The following is a 27,313-nucleotide window of genomic DNA, read 5'->3' as shown; positions in this document are numbered from 1 at the left end:
TGGGGAGCCCTGCTCCTGGCACAGAAAGTACTGCTTCTGCCCTGGGGAGTGAGGAGTGGTGAGGAATGAACCCAGGGAGTGGAGGCCAGAGGGACCTGAGAGAAGGCTGGCCCATTCCCCGGTGGCTGCCAGGAGGAGGTGTGTTGCTGTCCTGTTTCTCAAGGGGAGGAGCTGGAGAGAGACCTCTAGGCAGAGCAGCAAAGTGGATTACCCTGAGCACGCCTCCATTAGTGAAACGCTAGGAAGCACTGACTGGAAGGGGGAGAGAGGTTCAGGTGTTCGGTTGTCACCACCCACCCCTGGCCCCACTCATGGAGAGGTGTCCTCAGACCTTCTGGTCACACACTTCCCCTGCAGTTCCCCTGGCCCAGCCTCAGGCCATTGGCCCACCAACGTCTTTCTTCCACTTTGGAGCCCACACTGCCAGCATCTCCCCTGACTTGCCTCCCAGACATGTACCTACAACCCCTACATGAGTGGCACTTAGGTAGGCCGGGGTTCTGGTTCTGAAAATACTAGCTCACCTCACTTCTTCAGTGATATCCAAGCTTGGCCAGGTTCAACAACCCCCTCAGTCCCCACTCACACTTATGAGAACATCAGGGATGTGATTCTCCTGTCACTTCTACCCAACAGAAGCCAAGGTAGGACCATTTTGGACAAAAATCCATGCCGAGTTAATTCTGCAGAGGCTCATCCAACATGTTTCTAGAACTTTGGGTGTCACATTTCCATGAATGACACCCCTGGAGCCAGTCCCCTTCCTCCCCTCTACAACTTTAGAGTACCAAAGACCCTACCATGACATTTGAATACAGTTCTCTCTCAGGGGGAGGTCTCTAATAGCCATTGAGAACTAGGACAAGAATGGGGGAGACATCAGAGCTCTCTAGGGGTGGGGGCGGGGAGATGTAGCTGAGCTCCCTGAGTTCAGGGCCTGGGAAGCTGGTCTCCAGGAGCTGAAGCCCCCTGGTGGGGAGGGCGGCCCCCCTGGAAGCGCATGATATTTTTTCCACTCCCTCTGCCCCAGCTGATGCAGCAGCAAGCGGCACTAATGGCGTCAGTCGCGCAGGGCGGCTACCTGAACCCCATGGCTGCCTTCGCCGCCGCCCAGATGCAGCAGATGGCGGCCCTCAACATGAATGGCCTGGCGGCTGCACCCATGACCCCAACCTCAGGTGAGCTGGCAGGTACCAACCCAGGGCCTGGCCCAGTGGGAGAACAGCTGGACCCCGGCTAGGACCTTTTGTTTGGCCAGTTTTGGCTACCAATGAACCATGCTGTGACGAGAGCACATGGTGTCTGGGCCCAAGCAGGCCTCATCCTCTGGCAGTTTGCCCCCAAAATATTCTAATCCCTGGGGACCCAAGAGGAGATGGGATGTGGGCCCCATGCAGTCCGTATGATTCTGGGTGGTAAGAATTTCACTCAAGTTATATTGCCATGTGAGGAAGCAGTTCATCTTGGTTTCTATTATAGATATCTGGAAAGAAATTGACATGAAAACATCTCCCTTTGAGGTCCGAGGGGAGAAGAGCCCTGCCCATTCAATGGCCTTGTTTGGTCCCTGGCCCGAGCACAGAGGGAGCTCCTTTTTTTCATTTTCCTTTAGCCCAACCTAGACTCTCTGGGTTTTTCCAAGACAACTACACAACAACCATGAGAGACCACAAGAGTTATCAAAGGACAGGAGGGTTAGAAACAGCCCCACTCACAAAGCAGGTTTTTATTGGATCTTGGCTATTGCCCAATCCAGTGATTCTCAACGAGGGGGAATTTTGCCACCTCCCGCCCACCAAGGATATCTGGCAATGTCCTGAGACATTGTTGGTTGCCACAACTGGGGCGAGGAGACGACAATGGTGTGCTATACTATAATCTAGTAGGTCCAAGCTACTGTTAACATCCTAAAATGCACAGGACAGCTCCCCACAACAAGAGTCAAAGTTGAGAAACCCTTGTCTAGTCCCAAGGCCTGGCCTGACACTCTAGGCTCTCAGTCACTTCCTTGGCTGTCTGCTTCCAGGCCATAGCAGCAGCTTTCCTGGCATCCAGGAGCTGTTTCTTTCCTAGCTAAAGGGGACAAGACTGTGCCATCTCTAGGCCCAACTTGATCACTATACCACAGCTCTGATCCCTGACTTAGGGACATTTCTGAGCCCAGGCTAGCCTCAGATCTTCAACACAGAAGATCTTGAAGAGGAAGGCCCTTTCCAGCCTCTGGGGCCTCAGTACAGTCACCATGCCATCCACACCTTGGGTTCCACCCACCTGACATAGGGAAGGCACCGGATATTGTCATCTGACTCCAACTTTACCCTTGCCACAATGATCATCACCATTGACTCAACTGGAGGAGGCCAAGGGGTCAACTTTGTGTATGAAAAGTGCTGAGTCTGGATTCTACAACAGCCTCTCTCCCTCAGCGCAAGGAAACACCAAAATTAAGACCTCTTCCACTGAGTAGCAAAAATCCTTCCTGGGGAGCCAGATCAGCCCCTCAGTGATCCAGACAAGAGAGCAGAGCCAGAAACTTGGTGGCTAAACAAGGATCAGCCCATCCTGACTTAGCTGGGGTGAGCAAGAGCCACTTTAAAAGACTGAAAGAAGACCAAGTGGGTCAAAGTCAAGGACACTGAGAATAGTTTGTGTGCTGTAGGTCCAAGGTCAAGCAGTCAATGGTCAGAGAAATCTTGGAGTAGGTGGGATTTGGACTCTGCCTTGAAGGATGGATACAGTTGGGATGGGTGGAGTCACTGCATGCAGGGACATAACCCCTGGCATGATTCACAGATAGGATTGAGTTGGTGTGTGCGGTCCAAGTCTATCCCCGGACCCTTGGAGCCAGTGTTTGGAGCTCCATGAGTTGGCCTTCCTCACCTTTGTTCTGCTTGCCTTCCCTCCTCTTCGATCCCTCCCCACTTCTGGAACCAGGTGGCAGCACCCCTCCGGGCATCACTGCACCAGCTGTGCCTAGCATCCCTTCCCCCATTGGGGTGAACGGCTTCACCGGCCTCCCCCCACAGGCCAATGGGCAACCTGCTGCGGAAGCTGTGTTTGCCAATGGCATCCACCCCTACCCAGGTAAGCACATCTGATATCCTTTTCTTCCCATGCAGCACACTTCTTATCCATTCTGTCCCTGCCCTTGCCGTTAAAATAGGGAACGTGTAGCTCCTGCCCTCTGTTTGTCCTTGGTGGGACCCCAAATGTGATCATGGAGAGCCAGCCTCCTGCCCTCCCAAGAGCCCCTGGTGGGAGAGAAGAAACCAAATTCCCATACTTGGGCAGGTGTCAATCTGACAGGTGAGAAAGAACTCCATTCCTGGGGCTCCCTCAGGGGAGAAAAGAGAATAGATGCAATGTACAACCAGGTAGAGAGGCTAGTGACTGGAAATTAATTGAGAGTGAATTTGACCCATTATAAGTGAAAGCATAGAAACTAAAAGAATAATCATATTTAGTGTTAAGTATGAAAAGACTCTTTGGGGAAAGAAGGGGAGGTGTATAGATTGGCATTCTGGTACACACAGAACCCTGGTCAGCACTTTGGACAGCGGGTCAGAACCTCGGACAGCTCCTGGGTCCTATTTTCCTGAATTCTTGCGCAAAGATCCAGGAGGGCTGTTCCTGATTAACTTTGTTCCTCTTATACTTAGTAGTTCTCCTGTGGTGAGAGTGTCCAGTTGGCTAGAAGCAGCTCCTCTCTCTGGTCCTGAGGAAGGACTGACATTAGAGCAGACTAACAAGGGGCAAAAGCCCTAGAGTAGACGAGCAAGGGGCAGTGCAATAGAGATGTAAAGAGTGCTGACCTCCTTCCTGGAGGGCAGATGACAAGGTTATGGAGTCCCATAAGTACTAGTAAGTGTCCAGTCTGTGCTAGATGAAAGGGGGGCCCAAGAAGGAGGGCAGGACATGGGCTCATCACCTGGGAGGTCAAAGTCCAGTCAGGAACACAGTACACATTGACAGAATGTTGAGACCATAAAGCAGAATGAGTCTGATCAAGAGTCAATGTTTGCCGATTTGAGATGCTAAAGGATTCAAATAAAGGGAGAGTTCTGTAAACTGAAGAAGCCCACAGAGCTTCCCTAAGGAGGAGGCTCAGATTGGACTTTAACAGATGGGTAGGAATTGGAGAGGTGAGGATGAACAATGTGGAGTAACTGTCCTGGAAGCCCAGAGGCAGGAGGGGCTTGCCTGACAGGGGCAAGAGGTGGTAAGGAGGTTGGCTCAAGTAGGGCAGAGGAGGTCAGGCCGGGGTAGATCAGCAGGCAGGGCTGGGGGCAAAGTTGTGCTCCCTACGCTGGTTGCGCATCAGAATCCAACGTGTGGCTTTGTAAAACCACAAAAGCCAAGAGATTCTGATTTCAGTGTCTGGAGTAAGACCCAGACATCCAGAGAATATAAAAGTTCCACCAGCAGCAGAGTACAAGGTCACTGTGCTAGAGGGTAATAGAGGAGAATTTCCTGACTTTGAACTTGGAGTTGTCCTTGATCCCATCCCAGTGCTTACCCTGAAACTCACCCCTCAGTGCCTAGAGAAGAGACCAGAGAAGCCTAGAGAGTGAGGTGGCAGGGCATGGAGGATCTGGAGCGTTGTTTGAGGATGAAGACTCCAGGCTGGCAAGGGAGGCAGGGGAGGGGCTTGGCAAGCTGGAGGTGGGAGAGATCCCACCACTCTCAGCTTCCTGGGCTCCTCCTCCCTCAGGTTCATGGGCTGGGAGATACAGTTGCCAGCACATCTGGGTGGTTTCATTTCCCCCCTCCTCCCTGCCCACAAGCCCATCTGGATCTCTGGATTTTGACAAACCTGCTCCTTCCCCACCTCCACCAGCATCTGTGAGCTGTTTCCCTCATGGAATTTGGAAATGTTTCTCTCCCCCATTTGTAACAATCTGCCACATCCCATAAACAATTCCCTGTCAGAGCAGGAGGGAGGGATGGAGGGAAGGAGAGGAGAAAAGTAGTACATTAAAAAAATTAATTTACCGTCTTTAAATGCGGAGTTTGGAGCCGCTGTAATGAACGAGATCCTTCAAAATGTTCACTCTTTGGCAGTTACTAATGAGGTCATTAAGCAGAGAATTAGAGAGGGGCTTTAGAAATGCTTTTCTCCACTTCCTAGCCCAAGGTAGCTTCTCTGTTCTCCTATCTTCCTCGAGATCAGGGTGGAAGCACACAGTGTGGCCTTTACTGCCACATCACACCCCTGAAGGACCATTCATTCATTCCTTATGTCGCAGTATTTGCTGAGTCCTTGCTATGATCATGGCATTGCACTGGGGGGCTGTCATGGAAGTTGTGCAGGTTATATTTTGCACAGGGCACCAAACTGTGTGCCCAGAAGAAGAGACACCTTTTTCTAATCGGGATAAAGGCACTATGTGGGCGAGCAGCTAGGAAGACCAAGAGGACAAGCTAGACATGGCTCTCCCTCCGGAGAGCTGAGGCTGGCAAGGGGGGCCAGGCAGAGGGAGCAGGAGGGATGAGGAGACCACCCCTCCAAGCACCACAACTACCTCAGCACTGGGAGCCCCAGGCTCCACCATGGGGGAAATATAGGGATAGGCTTATGTTCTGGGGCAGCCCCAGGCAGAAAGAGGTCTGCATCCTGACCCATCTTCAGCTGCCCAGCTCCCCTGCTGCCGTCCACATTGTCTCTCAGGACCTCTGTCCTAGGATTTTCCCTTGGCTCCCCTAAGGCCCAAGTGCTATTGTTCTAATCGAATTTGACTGAGAAATTCAGGGAAGAGCTCAGAAGGGAAGTTTGAGAATTCTTCCTGGTCTACAGGCCCCAAAGCCTGGCACTGCCAGTTAACGTGGCTGGCCTGGGTCACCAGGCACATAAGCTCAGACGGTTTTCTTCCTGCCTCTCTGTGTTATTGAGTCTGCCCCAAACATACTGAGGCTGGATCTGTCTCCACCCACCCCCTGAGCCTCCAAGGCCAGCCCACTCCCATGTCAGCATGACTGGCTTTGGTCACCATGGATAGTGCCCACCATGGGTCCATGCTCCTGGCTTTTGCCCACAGCTTCTGCAGAGACAACAAAGGCCACAGAAATCAACCAAGGCTTTTCTCCAGTCCAGTTGCCCCAAGTTTCTTGCCAAAGTATCAGCCCAAGGGTCCTCTCCCCACACCAGGCAGTAGACATCCCAGAGTCATGAGATCAGGTGGAAGGAAGGTCCTTGTTCTTCTGGTTCTTCAGTGTCCGTGGGGCAGACCTCATTTGTGTGGCCAGTCCCTGCTGAGAGTGTCTCAGCCATGGCTCCATGCCCTGTGCAAAATCCCTAAGAATAAAGGAGAGGTCCCTCTGTTTAAGCAGGCATGGCTGGCCCAGGAGACAGAGTGACAGGTGAGGCCTCCCTTGTCCTTTTTTCACCCCAGCTGGGACTGCCTCTGACTTCTGCTGGAGATAAGTGAGGATGAGACCACCCTCCTGACAGCCTCTAGCCCCCTTGCCTGATTTCCCATAGCCCTTCTCCAGGCCGAGTCCCTCATGTATCTCCCCACCAAGGCCCTCATGGTCAAGCCTTCCTCTGGCATCTTCTTCCAAACCCTTCACTGCCTTCTGCATGAACCACCCATCCCACCTCACCCTAGGCCGACTGCAGCCTGCATCCCCCAGCCAGAATAGGCAACCTTCTCCCCTACTAAGGGCCCTGGGCTGGGGAAGGGGGAACCCCAGCAGGGTCCAGGCGCTCAGGGTTCCTGCTTCAGATGTTCTGTCCCAGGGCAGACACTACAATGGCTGGGAGGGGTGATGAAGCCACAATGTCATCTCCATGGGCATGGTCAGGGAGGAGCTGGTTTGGGTGGATGTGGCTGACCTCTGTCCCCTTGGTTCCCCTGCAGCGCAGAGCCCCACCGCCGCGGACCCCCTGCAGCAGGCCTACGCCGGAGTGCAGCAGTATGCAGGTCGTTAGTATCCGCACGTCCCCGTGGCTCTCCCCCAGCTGCGTGCATCTCCCCACGCCCCACCCCAGGCCTGGGCCCAGCACTGTGTGGGAGGGCAGAGGAGGGAGGGAATGGCAGGGAGCTGCAGTGGAAGGAGGGAGGGCTATATTGGCGGAGACCCCTGTTCGGGCTGCCTCTCTCTGTGCAGCACCCCAGCATTCAGGGAGAGTTTTCCCATCATGGCAGGGTGCCCTTACTGTGGTGGGTGGTCAGAACTTCAGACGAGCTGGTGAGCTAGGCTGAAGCTTTGACCTCATTGGGCAGTTACTCATCTTTGAGGCCAGATTTCCCTTCCCCATGGTATTGCCAGGGCTGGTTTGTCCAGGACCCCCAAGCCACATCACAGCACTGGGGGTGAGGCCAGAGCTAGGGTGCTGCCCATCACAGTGCACAGTCACTGGCCCAGGAAGCATAAATGCCTGGGTTTGAGGGCAGGAGAGACCTGGAAGGGAAGCACTTTCCACCACCCCCACCCCCCCAGCCATACACAGGTAGCAGGAGTGGGGCTCCAGTGAGGATGACTGGGGACAAGGGAGGATAGAAAAAAGAGGTTGAAAAGAGGAGAGGCAAGAAAAGAGACCCAGGGCGAGCAGATGGCCTGGAGTCACTGAGTGGGAAGGTGATGAGCCACTTTAGGAAGCCTAAGGCAAGCTGTCAGTTATGCTTGTCTCTCTCCCACTCGTAGGCTGGGCAACACACACACGCACACACTACACACACACCTATAATCGTCCCATCCCAGCTAGTGTTCTGCTCTCTGGCTCGGTCAGGTCCCTCCTCAGTGTGTTTAGAAGAGCCAGCAATGTCTGCCCTGAAAGCGATGGGGCTGCTTGACAACTTGGGGACCCAGGTGAAGCTGGACTCTCCCATCTGGAACCCAGGGGAAACTCTCTCTCTCACCTCCTGGGCTCCCCTAAGCTCTGACCTCAGGTCCTGCCGCTTTGGGAGCCAAACCAGGCTAAGGAGGGGGCTGCCTATTCCTGTCCTACCTCTGACCCTTTCCAATTACATACAGGAAGCATCAGCTTTGTCCAGATCTGTCCTGGGGACCACCCCCTGGCAGGATCCTAGAGGCCAACCTCACACCTAGGGTGGCTCCCCACCTCCCACACAGGCATCATCTGAGTGGGAGTGAGGGCATGTCAACCAGAGTCGGCGTGGCTCAGAGAAGGGGGAAACCTTCTTGTGGCTTCCAGGTGGTGTGGAGTGAGCTTGTCCATGGCATTCTGATGCTTTTGATTATCTTTTATTGTATATTATCCACACATGTGGGTTTTCCATTGTTTCAAATTAAACTCGCCTCTCCCCATGCGTGCATGTGTGCACCCACACGCACACACACATACACAGCCCTCTAATCTTCCCTGGGCCACTTCTCCTTCATTACTCCTCAAAGCTGGCTTTGTTGTAAGTGGCTGAGCTGAAATGCAATTTTTGGCTAGTCTGCTTTTGCTGCTCAACACTGAAATTTCTCTCTTTCTTCCTGCCTCTTACCCTGTTTCTCTCCATGTCACTGTCACCGTCTCTTGCTCTTGCCTCTTCTCTCTGGTCCTCCAGCAGCCGCCTACCCTGCTGCCTATGGTCAGATAAGCCAGGCCTTTCCTCAGCCACCTCCAATGATCCCCCAGCAACAGAGAGAAGGTGAGTCTGCAAGGCGGGCCTCCTGGGCCCCGCCCCACCCCCTTCTCTCCCCAAAGAGGCCGTTCACCTGGGCCTTTGGCTGGGTGTTTTGTTGGAAAGGTGACCACGTTTGTGTGTTGTATGGAGGGTGATAGAGGTCTGCAGGGTTGTGAGATGTGGCACTCTCCAGTCCAAGGACCAAGGGATGCTTCTCGTGGGCAGCTCTGTGCACCTGAGTGGTGGGAGATCAGGAAGGTGGGGCCCTAGAGGAAGTGGGGTCCAGGAACCCAAGACTCCCCCCTCACTCATGGGCAGGATTTGGCCAGTGGAGAGGAAGGGGAGAAGCGGGAATCCTTATGGCTGGGGGAGGGAGGGCAGTGGGGGGACCATTTCATTGTGGACAGAAGTTGTACCCTCTGGGTGACCAGGAGAGACAGCTGGAGCTCCCAGGGCAGGACTCCATGGCAGGTAAGGGGATGGGAGAGCCCCAGTGCAGGCCTCATGGAAGGAGGGCATCCTGGAAAGCCACATCCAGAGGCCCTGGTGTGAACAGGGCAGGGCAGGCAAGGCCAGTGGGGCTCAGGAGGCGGGGACTTCCAACAGACCCTCAATGTCTTCCCATCCCAGAGCCTAGAGACCCACAGGAGCTACTTAAACAAGTCCACCCTTGGGGACTCTGTGGGCCTGAGAGAGCTCAGTTTGAAGGGCCAGGAACACTAACAAGGTCCTGTCCTCCCCACCCCCATGGAAAGGGTCACCCTGCCAGTGAGGCCACCCCATCTGCCCCAGTAGCCTGCCTGGTCAGGAGGTTCCAGTCGTCTCCAAATGGTTGGCTTTAGCTGCAGCAGACCGTCCGGAGCCATGGAATGTGCATTAGTCCTGGAAGGGGCCCTGGAGGTCTGCTAGTCCAAATCCCTTTGGTTAGACAGGCTCTGAAGAGGCCCCAGTGCCCGGACAGCTGAGGGTCTGGGCTTTGAAGCAAACCCATCTGTGTCTGACTCCCAGCTCAGCCACCTCCTCCCCTCTCAGCCTCTTCCGTAAAATGAGGACAGTGGTGGTTATTCCCTAGAGGGGTGTGAAGATCGAACTAGCTCTAGTCTGCCTTCCAAACTCCAGCAGTTGCCTCTGGATTTCTCGCTGTGCACACAACCCTTCCTTCACTAAATTGTCATCCTCTCCAAAGTTGTACCTGAGACGTACCTCCCCAGTTTACAAGCACTGGGCAGCTCCTGAGATCTGCATCATCAGATCTCCTCGTGCGCAGGAGAGCCAAGCTACAGGAGCCCAGAGGGGTACACATTGGGGCCCCCTGCCCACACTCTGCAGTCGTGCCCTGCTGAGCTCTGAGTGACGTCTGGACACACCATGGGTGAAATGGGGGTGAGGGTGGTCCATCAGCCCTGCTGCCACCAGAGGGTGCCCTCACTGGAACCTGCCCTGCCCCTGTCCTTCTGCTCCCCAGGCCAAGCCTTCCAGTGCCGCTTGAGTCAGATCAGAGCCGCAAGGGGTGGGGTCCTGGAGTCCCAGTGTGGCCAGTCCTGGGCCCAGAATAGAGAGCTGTGCCTAAAGGCCCTACTCCTGTTGTCACCACCCCCTGGCTTCATGCTGACTCACCCTCACCCTGTAGTCAGCACCCTGCATCACTCTGGGCTGTGGGCTCCAGGGTCTCTAAACCCTGCTATGCACATGCACGTGCACAGCTGCAGGTCATTGCTGCTGTGACCAACACACACAACAGCTCCTACCTGGTCTTAAACTCAGGTCCTCCATCTGTTCCTTGCCCCACCCCCCACTCACACTCGGCCCCACCCCAGGTGTCTAGCTTTGAACTCCTCGTACTTTCTCCCCATCTCTGAGCAGCTTCAGCTCCCCCTACCCCTGTGCCCTGCTCCCTAGGCCAGACCCTCTGTGGCCAGTCTCCACTCCAGCCTCCCTCAGGAGGAAGGATCTCCCACTGTTGTCCCCATTCTCCTTAAATGTGGTGCACAGGATGAGCCACTGTTGGGGAGCAGAGCATGGGGAGCGGGGGCATGAACCTGGATGTGTTCAGAACCACTCTCTATATAAGGGCAAGCTCATGGCGCTGGGAATGGGGTTGCTGGGGAAGGTTTCGGGGGCTCTGAAGGATGAGGTCTTCAGCATATAGAGAGGGGGAGACAGGCATTCGAGGCAGGGAGAACAGCAGGTGCAAAGGCACGGGTGCTGCCAAGTATGAGGTGAGCCTGGGGACAGGGGGAGACAGGGGAAGACAGGTTGAAGGTGGGTTGGAGCCAGACCAAAGCCATGTCCACAGTGTTGCATGAGGCATGCACGAGAAAGAAGGCTGTGTTCCTCCAGCCATGCCTGTGGTTGGCCTCTTTCCATCACGCTCACCTCCCCCATGCCAGGCCATTGAAATACCAGGACATGCTGGTTGCTGGGGAGGGCCCTCCTTCCAGCTCCTTGTCTTTGAGTTAAGCCTGAAAACCATCAGATGCCTGAATCCCCAGAGCCTGTCTGCCCCACAGCTGGGCTGAGGTTACTCTGCCAGGGGCTGCTGTGTGGCCAGGGTAGTTGCTTTCTGTCTCTGGAGCTCTGTGTCACCATTTCTCAGAAGGCTGGGTTGGACCAGATGGTTCTCCTAGGTCCTCCCGGTCATACCATCTGGATGCTCTGTAATCTGTGAACGAAGGAATACAGTGAGTGGTCAGGGTAGCTGGAGCAAGACAAGGTGTAGGCTCACTGTTGAGGGGTGAGGGGCAGGGGCTAGGCTGGGGCTAGGAGAGCCGTCCCTGTAGGGCTAAGCCACAGACCATGCTGATGGGACTGAGCCTACAGGCCCTGCCCTCGAAGGCTCCTTGTCTTTTTAAGAACAGATATAACATCCACACAAAACAACTTGCAGAACTTGAACTTGGAGTAAGGGCCCCAAGTTCAAGTCAGGGGTCAGCATGGGGTGGAGCGGTCAGGGAAGCCGGGAAGAATGAGGATGGGAGGAAGAGGGAAGGCACGTGCTTGTTGTGGTGTGGGGCAGGAAGACTAGAGAAGGCAAATGCCTGTGCCCCTGAAGAGCGGCCCATCTCATTGGAGAGAAAAGCTCTCAGACATAAAGGAGAAAGAGCCTCAGACCACAGAGTATGGAGTATGAGCTCAGGGAACACCGGAAGGGAGAGGGTGTGGGGAGTATCTGGGTGGGAGTCCTGGAGAAGGTGTGGCTTACATGAGGCCTTGAAGCTGGTTCCTGCCCCAAGGCGACTCACATCTAGCTGGGACCATCAATGGAGACATTCACTGGGCATGAACCAGTGAGAACGTGGCATGGTTGGAGGGGTCAGGGTGAAGGGAGGGCCACCAGAGCTTGGAGGATCCAGCTCTGGGCACCCCAGGAAGTGGGTGAGGGAGCACGCTTTGCGCCGGTCCTGAATGTGCCGTCAGCTGGCAGTTTGCCTGGGAGACAGCAGACCAGGGAGGGGAGGCCAGAGGCTGGGGGTGGCCAGATGACCGAGGGGATGAGCGGCTCAGAGGGCAGCTCTGGTGATCTATCGCTGTGTACCTCAAGCGGGTGGAGATAGAAGGAGGGAGGGAGGCAGGAGGAGAGCTGGAGGGGAGAAGAGAGGAAGACGGACAGAAACTCCAGAGGGAGCTCTTTGTTCCAGAACTGGGTTATCTGGCAGAGAACCTAACAGTTGGTTCTGGCCGTGAAAGCCACATAGCAGCCCACATGGGTGCCTTACGGCCTTCACTTTTAAGCTCCTGCTTGGTTTGCACCAGCCTGTGATCAGAACCTCAGTTCTTACACAGCTCTAGCAAGTGCTGCTGTTGCCTCTGCGTGTCCTCCATAGGTTGGAAACGATCAGTGAAATGACCACGCTTTAAAAAGTTAAATTACATGTGGTTTACTCTGTTTAAGACGGCAGGAAATAGATGGAGCATTTTAGAGAGATTTCCATTCCAAAGAGTTAAAATTGAGATTTTGGTCATTTAAAAAGAAAAATGTAATCCTTTCAGCTTCTGGAAATTTCAGACGTCTAAAGGCCTCAACAGTGTTCAGGGTTTCTGGGGCACTGAGATTTATGATAGATAGTTAAGGAGAGAGGAGAGCACAGACAATGGAGGCAGAAGGCCTGGGTTCATAGCCTGGCTCTGCCCTCTACTAGCTGTGTGACTTTTGGCAGGTGACTTAACCTCTCTGCACCTCAGTTTCCTCATCTGTGAGGTGGGGATGACGATAGTATTTGCCTCATAGGTCTGTTGTGAGGATTAAGTAAATTAACGTACATATAAAGTGCTTAGAACAGCCTGACATGTCGTTCATGCATAGAAGTGGCAGGGCTGTCACTGTTTAGTGCAATGGGGAGTCCTTCATGTAATAAGGTTTGCAGGTACCCTGGCTAATTGCGAAGCCTTGTTGAAGCCCCTCCTGCGCACCTAGCCCACTGGAGGAGGCAGGATAAATCTTGGTTTCTGCCTTCAAGACCAGGGCTGAGTTTAAGGTTCTGGGGTAGGGGGGAGTGGGGCCATGGGGACCAGATGGGAAGGAGTGGCTGCAGGCCAGGGAGGAGCCTGGGCCAAACCCACCACCCCATGGAGATGCCGGGCCCCAGAATCCCAGGTGGGGCCTGCCTGTAAGAGGTGAAGTGAAGCTTGTCACCTGGCCCCAACAGCACAGGCCTGCTGCCCCAGGGCACTTCCCTCTGACCTCTGCTGAGCCGGGGCTGGGCAGGAGGGAGGCCCAGCAGGCCCTCCTGGGTCTCCCCACCCCTGCCTCTCCTTAGCACCTCATTTCCACGACTGATCAGGCCTCGGCAAGTTCCCCCCATCACTCATCAACTCTGCCCGTGGAGCCCCAGAGTTGCCAGGCACCCTGTTACTAATCCCTTTTGCAGAAAAGGTGACTGAGGCACAGAGAGGTTCAGTGACTTGCCCAAGGGCAGAGCAGAGTCCAGAGCTCAGACTGGGGCCTCAGCAGCCCCCACTATTTTGTGGCCGCCTTTGGATCTTGGATGAGACCCTCCCTCCTAACCTCGCCCCCACCCCTCCCTGCTGCCGCTGCCTAACTCGCTCACCTCTCCTCTGTCTCTCTCTTCCCCCACCCTGCCATCCCTCCTCCCCCGCCCCACCCCCTCCCCTCACCGCAGGGCCCGAGGGCTGTAACCTGTTCATCTACCATCTGCCCCAGGAGTTTGGGGACGCTGAGCTGATGCAGATGTTCCTCCCTTTCGGTAATGTCATCTCCTCGAAAGTGTTTGTGGATCGGGCGACTAACCAAAGTAAATGCTTTGGTGGGTAAAGATAACAAACCAACTAGCTTCACCTAGGACAGGGTGGTGCTCGCACCAATTTACCGGTGTCCAACTGCGTTTAACCTGCTCCTTCACATCGCCCCTCCCCCTGCAGGTGCTCCCTGTGGCCCAGCCTCCAGTCTCCATCTCTCACCCCTCTTCTCTCTACTACTGTTCTTTTGGCTTCTAGGCTTTTTCTGCCTACCCCCACCCAGCTCCCCATTTCCCTCTCCCAGTCCAGGAGATAGGTTCCCCTTCCAGCCAAAAAGTCCAATTCCCACCGAGGGGAGAAGGGGGAACAGCCTCCTTGGGCAGGGGAGGGAGGAGGGGCGGAGAGCAGAGCCTAGCAACACCCGTTATCCCAGCAGCCCTCTCCTCTCTCATCAAAGTGGCCCCCGGGTGAAAGCTGAGCATGATCCTTGGGGTGAGGGGGGTCTGTCCAGCTGAGGCCCCTACCCTGCCCACCCCTTGGCCTCCTCTCTCCACCTCTCTGTCCTGCCCCCGCCCCCCTTCTTGGTCTACCCTGCTCTTTGCTCCCCTCCTGCCATCCAATGACCCCTCCTTCTTCCACCCACCCCCCCACAGGCCACCAGAGCTGCATTGTTGAGGAGTCAGGAGGAGGAAAATAGTCCCTGCCCGCAGGAAGCCTCAGGTCTGAGTGTAGATGAAAATCACCCTACTTAACAGCAGTGAAATGTGCGAGGCACCAAGTAATAGTGTAATGAGAAAGGCAGGTGGATGTAAATAAGGGAAGGGGAGGGAGTTCCAGGTGGGGAGAATAGAATAGACCAGAGCATGGGGCTGGATGAGAAGTCAAGGGACAGTGAGTGAGGAAGCAGGAGGCTCTGGCGAGAAAGGAGAGTTCGGGGGACGCCACCTGTACGGGAGGGTCTGTGCTGGGGAGGGCTTTGACTTCAGATGAGCATGTTTCATGTGATATGGTAGGCAGTGGAAGATGGTGGGAGGTGCTTGAGCTGAGAATAATAGAACAAAGATACAGCTTTCAGGAAATTTCCCTGGTGGCTGGGTCTTAGATGGGAGAGGGAGGATGTGGGAGGATCTAGAAGTATAATTTCAGAGGAAATATAGGACGCCCAGTTAAATTTGAACTTCAGGTAAACAATGGATGCATTTTTAGTATAAGTATATCCCAAATGTCACATGCAATAGGCCAATGTAATATTTGGGATATACTTATACTAAAAAAGTATTCATTGTTTATTGGAAATTCCAATTTAGTGGGGCATTCTCTGCTTTGATTTGCTTCAGACCTCCTGGAACCCCACCTCATCCCCACACCTCCCCCCTCCACTCTTCCTTAGCCTCTCCTACATCCTCTTCTGTCTCTGTCAGCCCTTCCTTCTGGGGCCAGAGGTCCTCATGATTCCCCAGGATTGAGGAGTCCAGTCCCCAGAGAGCCTCACATAGAACCAGAGCTGAGTCTGCCAGAAGCTCAGGATCTCCAGGTTGACCCCCAGATTCTGGGGCTGTGAGGATAGAGTAGGAGCCTTCATTGGCCAGGGAATGCAGGACACAGCCTGGGGGTGGTGGAGGGGAGAAGAGACAAGAATGTAGAAGCATCAGGCAACACATGTTAAGGAGATTCCAGTTTGGAGACCAGCTTTCCAGAACCATGAAGGGCTTAAGGTTCTAGAGCATGTTCCCCAAAGCAGTCAAGACCTTTGCACCACTGTCCCTCTCCCTCTGGCAGCTGCCACAGGAAATGTGTGCTACTTCAGTGGCATAGAGTTGCCAGCAGCGCATTTCTCTTTGCCTGTGGCAAAACAAGGCAAAGGAAAAGACAGGGTTATACCCTCCACTGTTTGGTATTTCTCCTGGTGAACCACAGTTACATATGTGAAAACAACAAACTGGAGAGGATGTTGCATCTGCTCTTTAAGTAAGCCTCAGATGTTACAGAAATCAGAGGAAAATTGCTAAGAGCCCAGAATGCGCTGAGCACCTGGGCTAGAGCAGGCTTGGTCTGGTCTCTAGCCATACCCTCCGTGCATTCGTGCTGTCCCTAGTTCCCTAGCTTGGGAGCAGCTCAGCTTTTCAAAGGCATTTCCTTAGAGTCTGCCCCAAATGCTACCCTTGCCATTAGCCCATTTAAGTTCCCCAGGACCAAGATTGTTTTCCCTGCTTTTTCTGGAAATCATCCTCTGTATACCTCTACTCTGGCTCTTTCCTCTCTTCCCAAACAAACTTCTAGCACTAAACATCCACCAGGTTGAAAAAGGACGTGCTCCTGCCATGCTGGCCCGGCCCAGTGGTTCCTCCTTAAGCCTCCTGGGTTCTCTCACTCCCTCTGGCAGCGGAGCCTTCTGCAACTCTCCCAGAGGCCTTCCTGTGCAAAGGAACTCAACACTCACTCATGGGCAAGGCTTTTAACTCTCTGAGCCTCACTGTCCTCAGTTGTGAATGGGGGACTTGGGCAGTCATCCCTCAGGGATGCTGTGAGGGCTGCATGAGATGGTGTATGTGACAGGCTTGGCCGGAGTGGACCCTCAGGACTGACCAGAGCCTCCTTTATTCCCAAAAGGAAGGACCATTTTTGCCACAAAATGGTCCTCTATTGAAGTGAACCCCTCAAAGGCCCCACTCGCTCTTTATAAGCATAACCAGAATCTTCCAGAGGCCTTCGTGAGCAAACGTGCAGCACGAATTGTTCCTACGTTGGTTGGAAGAAGGGCTGGAGGCACATGGGGAGGGCCTCCTACTCGTGCATCTTGCCGTGGTCCTGGAGGCAGGAACTTTCTCGGAGGTGGAAGGATGCAGGAGGGGGCTCTGGGAGAAGGAAGACAGCCCTGGAAACCTAAACATGGGAGATGGTGCCCAGAGTCCTGCCCCTGGGGTCCCCAGTCAGCGGGGGAGACGCTCCCTGCCCCGACTGCTAGCCAGTTAACAAAACTAGTTGGAGGAGAAAAATTCCCTTGAGCCTGAATCCTTCCTAAACCCCTGGCTTCCGGAGACACTAAACTCTTCCACGAAGGCTGGGCTTCTTCCCTCCAGGACCTTAGTGACGCTCCTCCCTTGGTGACTGTCCCTCCCTTCACACCTTCCCATAGGCAGCACCTCCAGCCCCTTTTCTCTTTCTCCCGTCTCCTCCCTGCTTTGCTCACATTTGTTTCCTGCAAAAAGCGCCACCAAGTGCAGGTGAGGAGGCTGGTGGTGAGGTAGAGTTGGAGCTGATGGTGCTGGTGGGCAAGGGGAGGAGGGCGGAGTGTACCCTGTCACCCCCGGTGAGGCTATCTTGTCCTGGCAGGGAGAGAGGCTACAAGTTCAAGCACCCTCCTGAATCTGGGGGAGAGCAGTGTAACAGACACGATTCATACATTTGAAAACCCGCTCTGCTCTGCTAACCACTCAACTGTGGTCTTCAGACACAGGGGTTGGTGGGGAGGGGTCGGGCTGGGAGGGGTGAGAGGAGGAGGTGCAAGGATGGCTCACATTAATCTCCAACCATGGATAATCCTAAGTCTTTCCTATCTGTTTTGGCATATGGATTTATACAGATGTCGCTTACGTTGTTCTGGGCATGGCTCTGACCACTTCCATTACTCACTTGCTCGCTTGCACTTTTGAATACACTCACGTGCACGTCCACATACTCCTCCCCCGTATTTGATGGTGCATGGCTGCAAAGGAAAATGTGAGCAAAAGCAGGAAGGAGACAAGAGAAAAAGAAAAGAGGCTGGATGGAGACAGTGTCTGGGGTGGAGTTAAAAAGGGAGAAAGAGCCACCACATGGGAAGAGTGAGGGAGGGGTCGCAGACAGGCTGGATGTCCCAGAGAAGATTAGCTAAGAAAACAACTTCTACTTCAGCGGGGTCTGTATGTTTATCCCTTACATATCTAATGGCTATTTGTGGACACACACCCCAAATGAGGCATGTGTGCAGGATGGCCTGGGAACTTTGCCAAGCTTAGTTTCATAGATTTTTGCGGGATCTAAGTCCATTTTACAGGACAAAAACCCTCTAAAGTCAAATAAATTACAGGAAATACTAGGTTAAACAAAGCTATAAAGGTTTATTTACTGGAGAAGTTGGGGCGGGAGGGGGATGTTTTCATTTGTTAATATGCTTTGAAGGGTCCCAGAGGGGCCTGGCTATAAACCTGCTTGACGGGAGAAGCCCCTTGCTCAGGGAGCACCTATTAGGGGCATTTTGGGAAATGCTGATATAAAGTGTAAAAGGAGATGCATTCAGAGTTCCAAAACGAGGAATGGATGAACTTAGAGAACCTGATCCATCCCCACCTGGGAACTCCTTGTAAGGACTGACCGGGAGCCATAGATGGCTGGGATGTTGGGAGGGGCGACTGTGTGGAAAGCACTTCTGCAGTCCGTGGTACACGGAGAAGGCTCTCAACTAATTTTTACTAATAGTGTTAATTTGTGCTATTGTTGTTGCAATACTATTATTAGTATGAGGGGTTCATAGGGAACACATGGATTGGTGTGTGCTTAGACCAGGGCGAGAGCTCCTGCTCCTAGGGCTTGGAATTTTACTAAATGAGAGAGGTGCCGCCAGCCCCTGGGTGCGAGGCGGTGTGTTAATGCGACTCGGTCTGGATTTACCCCGGTGTCCCCAGGGAGCCCGGCTGGGGGCAGCCTCGGCAGGGCCCGGGAGGGAGCTGAGGGGCCGCGAGCACTGTCAGCCTCTGCCCTCCCCCGCGGCCAGGGGCCCTGGCGAGGGGGGCGGCCGCAACGATGGTGGAGAAGTTCTCTCCGAGGTGCCTGCCCTCCCTCCCCCTCGCACTGCTCTCTCTCCCCAGGCCGGCACCCCGTGCCCTCCCGCTGCCAGGCCCCCTCCTGTCAGGGAGGACAGTGTCCAATAAACTCCTCCACCCGCAGGTGTGTCCGCCCCCTCCCACCGAAGGAGAGGGCTGAGGTGCCGGGGCCGGCCGGGGTGGGGGGCGGGCGCTGCTCCGAGCCCCGCCGCGCCGCGGGCGCCCGGCCTCGGGGAAAGGGCGCCAGGGCGAGCGGCGCCGCCCGAAGCCGAAGCGGAGCGCAGGTCGCCGGAGGCCGAGCCTCGGAAACGCCCACCGCGGGCGGGGCCGAGCGCACGCGGGCTGGGCGGGCGCGAGGCCGGCCGGGGGCGGAGCCTGGAGCCTCGGAAACGCCCACCCCGGGCGGGGCCACACGCACGCGGGCTGGGGGCGCGAGGCCGGCCGGGGGCGGAGCCTGGAGCCTCGGAAACGCCCACCCCGGGCGGGGCCACACGCACGCGGGCTGGGGGCGCGAGGCCAGCCGGGGGCGGGGCCCGAGGGGAGGAGCCTTGAGGCCCGCCCCTGCCCGGAGGCGCGGCGGGAGCGCGGGGAGGGGCCGCCGCCGCCCGCCCTGCCCTCGGCCCGACCTTCTCCCCGCCCGCCCCGTCCCGGCCGGGGCGGCCCCGTGGAAACCCAGGCCCTCGTCCCTCGTGTCTCGCCAGGCTTCGTGAGCTTCGACAACCCGGCCAGCGCACAGACCGCCATCCAGGCCATGAACGGCTTCCAGATCGGCATGAAGAGGCTCAAGGTGCAGCTGAAGCGGCCCAAAGACGCCAATCGCCCGTACTGAGCGCCGGCGGGAGCGTCCCCCGGGGGAGACCAGGACTCGCACAGGTAACCGGGGGCGGCCGGGGCGCGGGGACGGGGGGCTGGGGAGGGACTCCGGACGGACCCGCCGCCTCCTCCGGCCTCCGTGGGCCGGACCCTCGCTGTGCCTTGGACCCGCTGCGCCCAGCTCGACCTGCCTGGTGCCCAGGAGACAGGCGCAGAGCTGCGGTGATCCCGGCAGAAGTGGGCATGGCCATTCCGCTGCCGCAGAGCCAAGAGGGGCAGGAGTGAGGGAACCGCTCTGCGAAGGTGGGGCGAGCCCTGGGCCTGCGCCTCCAGGTCTACACTGGCAATCCTGTTTGCCAGAAAACCCTGGGGTGAACAGATGGCAAGCTCAGGGCCGGGAGAGTTTGGGGGCGGTATGGGCTCTGCGGGGAGCTGTAGCCTTCTGCTGGGGCCTTCTCCCAGACTCCTTGGCTCTCCCCTCCCCAGCTCCCTGCCTGGAGGGCTGTGGCCTTTAGACTCTTGACCCCCTCATCCCCCCAGTCCCCATAGCTCAGTCTGGAGAGCAGGGACAGGACTTTTCAAAGGAAACTTTACCAAAAAAAAAAAAAAACCCAACAGGATGGGACAGAAGCTGAGGAGGGTGATGGTGTAGCACTGGGGCCACTTACCCTGCCTGCTCTACAGAGGCCATGATGCGTGGGCAGTTGTCACCTTTTCTTGCTCAGTCTGGGTCCTGCTTTGCAGCTGAAGACACATTCAGCCACTCCTCTTCCAGGCCACGTGTTCCCCTGGGTGAAGCGGCTTCCTGGGGAAGAGGGGAGCCGGAGGGGGGCGATGTGCCAGGCCATCAAAAGTCGGCCTTCAGCCTGGGCTCCCCATTGCTGTGCACTCCTGCAGTCCCAGCTCATTCACAGGCCAGACGGGCTGCCCAGCCCTCTGTTCCTCCATTCCTTCAGCAGTGCTGGCTGCCAGGCACTGTTAGATCCTTGGGACTCAGCAGTAAGAGTGGTAAGCATCTGTCCTTAGCAGGAGAGACAGACAATAAACAATGACGTATGATCAAAGAGGAAATTATATAGTGTGCCAGAATTGTTGGTTACAGTTAAATAGTGGGGTCAGGTTAGGCCTTGTTGAGAAAGTGACATTGGAGCAAAGACTTAAAGAAGGTGAGGCAGGGAGCCATGCCAGTGTCTGGAGGAGTGTGTACTCCCAGGGTCCAGGCTCCAGGGTGAGGGCGGGGTGGTGTGTTCCAGGAACAGCAGGAAGCCAAGGTGGCTGGAGGGGAGCAGGCATGGGGGGGAGTGGTGGGAGAGGAGATCCCAGAGGTGAGGAGGGCCACCTCCTGTGGGACCTGCAGGCCATTCTATAGACTTTGGCTGCTCCTCTGAAATGGGGGACTGCACAGGGGAGCCATCGGAGGGGTGTGAATAGAAAAGTGATGTGATTAACTCCCATTTCAGTGGGATCACTGGCTGCTGTATTAATAGATTCTCAGCCCAAAGCAGAGGTCTAGTGCACGGACCACTCACTTTAGGGTGACAGCAGTCCCATGTGGTATGAGGGAGTTAACTTCTAGATGTATTTTGAATGCAGAGTGAAGGATGTTGTTCGTAATGAGTTAGAGGTGGGTGTGAGAGAAAGAGGAGTCAAGGATGACACCAGCTTTGACCCGAGTGACTGAAGAGCAGAGTTGTCATGACCCAAGATGAAGAGGGGTTGGGAGAAAGATCAGCCGTGTGAGAGTCAGGCATTTGAGCGGAGCTTCAGAGTCTGGAGTTTGGGAGGGAGGTCTCCAGTTTCCCAGTCTCTCCTCAAATCCCACCACTGCCAGCAGAACACCCTTTGTCCACCCGGGAGCAGCAGTGTTCACCTTTCACAAGGAGTGCTTGAGCCTCTACTCCCTGCAAGCCTGGAAAACCAAAACCCGCCTCTCATGCTTCCTGAGTTCCCACCCTGCCCATCTCTGGCTTGCGTGAAGTTGCATCCACACGTGTTCATTCAGGGTGCGGGCACTTCCTGTGCCAGGTGCTGGGTCACCATCCCGATTGGGTCACCATCCTGCCTCCGTGGAGCTTCTGGCTCTGTGCACACAGACACCAGGAGGAAGCCCGCAGATGGGTGCATTTCCATGGGAGGGGAGGGATGGTTCAGTGAAAGCAGCCCTTTCTGGACATAGAACACTTTTTCTTAACTAAGCTCAGCTCTGCCATGAAGGCGTGACCTGGGTCAAGGTGCTTCTCCTCCTGGGCTTCCATTTCTTCATTAATGAAACCAGGGTGTTGGAGTCATCAGAGGATTTTTAAGGAGAGGCATGCTCTAGGGTCATGGCCTGAGCTTCTTAGGGGCGCCTGTGGGTGTGTTTTGGGGCTCCCCCCAAAGCAGCCTGTCTTAGCCTCCTAGAGCTCCATGCAACTAAAACCCAAGCAAGGATACAACCTCTAGGGCAGAGCAATTCCCAGGTGAAGAGGTGAGGAAGGCACAGTTGTTGTTTGAGATGTGAGGTAAGAAGTGGCCCTCAGGGTAGAACCAGCTGGCAGTCATCATTGGGGTGGGGACTTGAGAGGTTTAGAAAACAGAGTGGGTTCTTCCAGCTGGGAATACAGAGGCCAGGAAGATGGGAGCCACGGACTTCTGCACAGTGCTTACCATACCCGAGGCACAGTTCTTATAGGTAACAACTGCAAGACAGAACTCTGTGGCTGCCTCTCAGGTAGGTAGTGTAATTATTCCCATTTTACAGATTGAGCACAGAGAGGTTAAGTCACTTGCCCATCAGCTGCTGGGTGTAGAGCCATGATTTGAAGCCCAGGGTCTAGTTCCTGACTCTTAACCCCTTCAAGGAAGGAGAACCCTCACCGCAGCCCTCCTATCCCTCCTACCCTAGAGTGTCCTGACTATCAGAGGGCACTTGTCATGACATCTCACTTCTTTGGGGTTAGCCATCTGACTACCTCCTTCCTACTGAGCAGTCTTCTAAAAAACTGTAATGTGACATAACTCCTACAAGAGAGTTGACCTTTAATCTCCATTTAGGCAGCATTTTAACAAATGGTAACTTTCAGGCTCCCCAACCCAAGACTGTCAGAGGCTGTCACTGAAAGGGGCTGCTAAGATCAGGGGCACGCTTGGGGACTGCAGTGAGAAGTGGCTGCTGTCAGGCTGCCAGTGAGGGAGGAGACAGCATGCACAGCAGCTAAAAACCTGCACGATTTCACAGGCCAGTAAAGGGTGTTTACAAATGATAAGTCCTCCGTCCTCAGACGGGAAGGGCTAGCCTGAGCAGGGGCTGAGGGACAAGCCATGGCTAGGAGCAAAGCTGCGACGGGGAGGGGGGTCTCAGGGCTGGGGCAGGCCACCCACAGTGGTGAAGGCTGCAGGGGCAGCAGGCCTGGTGGCCAAGTCAGAATGGAGAGTATAGGTCTGGGGAAGGAGAGGGGCCCTGGCGGGGCCCCCTGCTGGGAGGAGCCAGGTTGTGCCTTGGTTCCTTAAAGTGAGGCCCGGGGATCTGGCTGGGTCTTGGCATCTCCACGTCTCCTGAGAGTGTGGCTCTCTTTCCTCTAGGGCTTCCTGGCTTCCCTGCTGCCTCTGCTCCTCTGGCTGCTCCGGCTTGTTATCTTGTGCTAAGATGGGAGTTTCTCCAAGAAATCTTTACCAGGAAACTAAGAGGAAGGAAACAAAGGCAGGAAGAGTGGCAAAAATGCCCACATGGCCAGGTCCACAGCTAGCAGGCGGAATACCTGAGGCCCTTGTCCTACCGCCGAGCTGGCCAGCACACCCTGGGCCCCAGGCTGAGGGTGGGCTCGCAGACCCCTAGCATGTGCTTCTGCGGTTGGAGAACACACTGGGCAGCATGTCTCACTCCAGTGGGCGTCCCGTCCCTTCTGAGCCCTGGGCTTTGGCCCTGAGTGTGCTGTTGCACAATGTCTGCTCCAAGCTTGGTGGGCACGGGAGCTTCAGGTCTGACCGGTCCAGGGCTGCGTCATGGCTTTGGGCCTGGGCCTTCTCTGGCTTGAGCCCAGCTGTGTTTAGGACCTAGCATCTGAATTCGCTCAGCCTGACCACAATTTCCTCATCCGTGTCTTGAGTTGGAGCTCCCAGGCTTGATTCAAGCTCCTCTACACTGGGCAGTGACCCTGCTGCCACCTCTAGGGCTGGGCTCTGTGAGGCTCTTCCAGAGGGTGGCCGGAAGGGGTCACCCCTGCAGGCAGAGGTGCAGCTGCTCCCTAAGGAAGAGAGTCATCAGCTGTGCACACGCAGATCCCTGGGGAGGCTCCTTAGGGGTGGAGTGAGTGTGAGAGTGTGTTTGTGTGTGGGGGGCCAAGCGCGTGTGAGAGAAGAGAGGTGTATGAGAAAGTTCGCTGGATGCACCTTTGAGGAGAGGCTGTGTGAAGCTCAGCCTTGAATCTCCAGCGTGCTGGACCGTGCCAGGTGCTGATGGGCAGTTGGAGGAAAGCTCGAGCGGGCCAAGGAGCATGGCGAAGTACAGAGGAGTGGGCGCCCGTGAGGTGCTCAGGAGTGGGGTGAAGCGGGAAGGAGGGGAGTGCCCAGGAGTCCCTTAGTTGCAGTTGCCGTAGCTGACACCTGATGGCACTGCCCATCTCAGTTCTTAGGCCTCTTCTCCCACCCAAAGGGACCTGCCAGTTGGATGTCTTGGGTGGGTCTTAGGGCTTTTTTCCAGGAGGGGTGAAAATGTAGGGGAGGGTGGCATGTCAGGACTTGGTGGGCAAGCGGTGGGCACTGGTCTGAGTGAGGGAGACCTGCTGTTGGAAGAGCAGGAACCCCACATACGCGCAGGCAGGGCAGGGTCTGTGGAGGAAGAGGGGCTGTGAGCTCTTCTCTGAAGGCACAGCTGGAAGCTGGGTTTGGACTTAAAATAGAGTCACCTCTCAGCTGCTTTGCACCTTATCCACAGTGACATTTCACGATGCCAGGCTTCCCTTCCACACTCCCTGAAGGAAACCACAAAGCTGAGAGTGGAGTTGGCTGCATGTAGAAGCTTGGTGGATTGGAAACCCTGCAGATAAAAATGGTGCCTAGGGTGGGGCACAGACCCTGGGGCTGCAGGGGAGCAGGAGCTGGGGAGCAAGCTCAAGCAAGGGTGACCATGAGGAAGGGGTGGAGCTGGGGACTCTCAAATCCTCGGGTGGGGGCAAAGAACTGTGCGGTGGTGAAGAGAGCAGGAGACGACTCAAGTGGAATAATTCAGTGATGGTTGACTGAGAGGGGAGCTCAGCCTCAACCACTTAGGGCTCCACCAGTAAAGAAGGGAGGTCAGAGCCTGCGAGCTGGGTCCCTCTGGAAAGCTGAACGTGGAGGGCTGTAGGGTATAAAGGGACGGAGAAGGAGGTGGCGGAATAGGGGTGGTCAGCAGAGCAAAAGTGACAGCGGCAGAGACCAGCGGCTAGGGCCATGGCACTCCCCTCTCTGGTGGACTGTCCTTGGTATTACCCACCCTGCAGGGCGCCCTACAGCCCTCCATGTGGTCTTTTCACAGGTCAGAGCTGCGGGGCTTCTGAAGGCTTCACATGCCCAGAAGCAGCCCCACTTAGGCCACATTGGGAGGGAAGCACAGGGTGTGAGGTGATCGTGAAGTGAAGCTGGTAGTGCCAAGGTGTGTTTCTAGAAGTCCAAGAATGCAGATGTGATTTACCCTAAGTCTCAAAACTAAACGTGTTCATTTTCTGAAGGTTCTGAGGAAAAAGGGTTGAGGCAGAGTGGAAGGGGAGAGGATCATAACATCGTGCAGTGGGTGCTCTTGCGGTGGAGACACCCTTCACTGGGGATGGTGGCCAAGGTGGGACCCGAAAGGGTGGGAGGGCTGAGTCGCTGTCGGTGTGGACCGTACTCTGACAGCAAAGTGTGTCATGGGTGGACCCCAGGGATACAGCAGTCACCTTAGCCAGCCTCTGACCTACCTGCCAAATCAGGGCCACCCTGACAGGCGCCCCCTGCTGGTCCACAGGCTGAAGCCACAGAAGGCTGGGAGGGTGAGGAGAGCTCAGCTCCTGGGGGAGAGAAAGAATCGAGGGTAATATAAAGCAGAGAGCGTGCTCCCTCATCTGCTTGCCGGCCATGGTGGCTTGAGGGGCTGTTTTATTTTTTTCTAGCCCCCTCGCCAAACCACCCACGCCCCCCCTCCTCTTCCCGACGCATGATGGATGCCCTTAGTGGCCCTGTGTGAGGTTCTGCTACTGTTCACAGTGTATCATGTGTCTGCATAAACAACCGTGCGTGTGTGTATGTGTGTGTGTGCTGACGTGCCCATGTCGTTTGTCTGCCGGCTTCCTCCATCCTTTGAGTTCTTTTCAGTTCTTTTATGATTTGACTGCTGTTCTCTCATCAGAGCTTTTAGATTGATGCTGTGGTCTGTGCTGTATAAATATTTTTCCTTTTAATTTTGTTTTAACTTCTTCCTTGCCCTTCTTCACCCTCAACCCAACTCTCCCTGCCCTCCCACACTCCCGACCCCACCCGACCTGTCCCTGCCTCTTCCTTCCCCCTTGCCCACACTCTCTTGTCCTCTCTCTCTTTCTCTCTCTCTCTACATATATAAATATATATATATAAATCTTTTCTTCTTTTGTCATTCAATCAAATTCCAACAACCCAACCAGGGCCAGTCAAATCCACCACAGTCTCGCGCTGAGCTAGGAATAAAGTTCACGTAATCACATGAGAGTGGAGAAAACAGTCCCCCATCCGTAAGTTCAAATCAACTCAAAGTTCACAGTGTGACATGATGGCGTCATGTAACAAGGCTAAGAATCGGTTGCATGACAATTGCCGTCAAGTTTCGTGGAGGTGCTGTGATTGGAGCGTTTTTCTTGGATGTCGTATCAGTTGATGATTGGCCAGTCATGATCACACGTGCATTTTCTTGACTTTTGTGCTGCCACGATCTTTTTTGCTGTGCTCATTTTCGTTTCGTTCTTGGTGCTTGCAGTGGTTTTACTTTCTGTTGTTTGGTTTTTCTTGTTCAGCGTTTTTTATGCTTCTCTAGATGTCACATAGAGAAAAAAACAAAACAAAAGAATAAAAAAATAGTAAAAATAAAGATGAATTCCTGAATTCTCGAACACGGGATCATTTAACGATGCAAACCATTATTTTTTTTTCTTAAAAATAAGGAAAACATCTAAAAAAATATCTTATGCGTGGTTGATTTCCTTGCACTTGAAAATATTGTGATTTTATTTTTTTCTAGAAATTTGGGGGCCTTTTTCAATTGACATTTTCCTAGGTCTGGTCTTTTTCCACTTAGGCTATTTTAAATCTCACTTCAAAAGGAAAAACAAAAACCAAAAAAATCTCTACAGTAACAGAATGATAAAAAAAAAAAAAAATTCTAAACCAAAAAACTAGAGCACAAAGCCAGAGGCTCTGAGAGAGAGCCCGGTAACAATTGTAAGGTTTGTATTGTAGCCGCTTCTGCTAAATTAAATGTGGGGAGGGGAGGCGGGCGACCGGGGGTTTGGGAGGGCTTTTCGGTTGGTTTGGAAAAAACAGTCCTGACAAAAGCAAAATGCACCTTTTTGTTTACAACTGAAAAAGGGTCCTTGACAAGTGTTTTTTAATTTTATTATTATTTTATTTGGTGTTGTAATTGTTTAGACTGCTGTGTACGGTTTGCTGTTTGTTGAATCAACAGTGTGAAAAACCTGCCAGCATGGATTGATACACGCATGACGTTGTCCCCTCAGTGGGGGCTTTGCAGTCCTAACTTTCTTGATGTAACCAGTCACCCCCATGTATAAGTGGAAGCTGCTTGCTAGAATGGAGATGAGTCTCATTTGTTAATTCACAATGATTAAGCATTCTCCTTCTGATTCTAGTCAGATCATGATTTTTTTCTTAAAAGCAAAATGAAACACCAAGAAGCCACCATTCAAAACGAAATCGAGAACTGTCTAATTTAATTAAGTTTGA

The 27,313-nt window shown here is 54.6% G+C and overlaps 1 protein-coding gene and 1 long non-coding RNA gene across 51 annotated transcripts in view; one reads left to right on the top strand and one right to left on the bottom strand.

The window, feature by feature from the left end:
- CELF4 (CUGBP Elav-like family member 4) overlaps positions 1–27,313 on the top strand; it is a 306,023-nt gene that overhangs the window by 275,902 nt on the left and 2,808 nt on the right. For 6 of the 50 annotated variants that reach the window (XM_023647692.2, XM_023647684.2, XM_023647718.2 and 3 more), the window contains exons 7-12: positions 1,031–1,178; positions 2,935–3,084; positions 6,858–6,923; positions 8,517–8,600; positions 13,697–13,780; positions 19,276–19,447. In XM_023647692.2, coding sequence (XP_023503460.1) covers positions 1,031–1,178; positions 2,935–3,084; positions 6,858–6,923; positions 8,517–8,600; positions 13,697–13,780; positions 19,276–19,403 — 660 coding nt within the window. In that variant the 3' untranslated portion in view covers positions 19,404–19,447. Of the gene's footprint in view, positions 1–1,030; positions 1,179–2,934; positions 3,085–6,857; positions 6,924–8,516; positions 8,601–13,696; positions 13,841–19,275; positions 19,448–26,001; positions 26,089–27,313 lie in introns of all 50 variants that reach the window. The other 44 variants (XM_023647694.2, XM_023647686.2, XM_023647693.2 and 41 more) reach the window with 15 other exon arrangements.
- Positions 8,190–20,397, bottom strand: LOC138915294 (uncharacterized). Its single transcript, XR_011421028.1, has 2 exons — positions 20,056–20,397; positions 8,190–11,238 (listed from the first exon to the last, which is right to left on the bottom strand). It is a non-coding gene; the product is annotated as an uncharacterized lncRNA (long non-coding RNA).

The sequence above is a fragment of the Equus caballus genome, chromosome 8, assembly GCF_041296265.1.
Source record: "Equus caballus isolate H_3958 breed thoroughbred chromosome 8, TB-T2T, whole genome shotgun sequence".
Classification (NCBI taxonomy): Eukaryota; Metazoa; Chordata; class Mammalia; order Perissodactyla; family Equidae; genus Equus; species Equus caballus.
The sequence above is the reverse complement of the archived record's forward strand: the minus strand, read 5'-3'. Positions and strand labels throughout refer to the sequence as shown.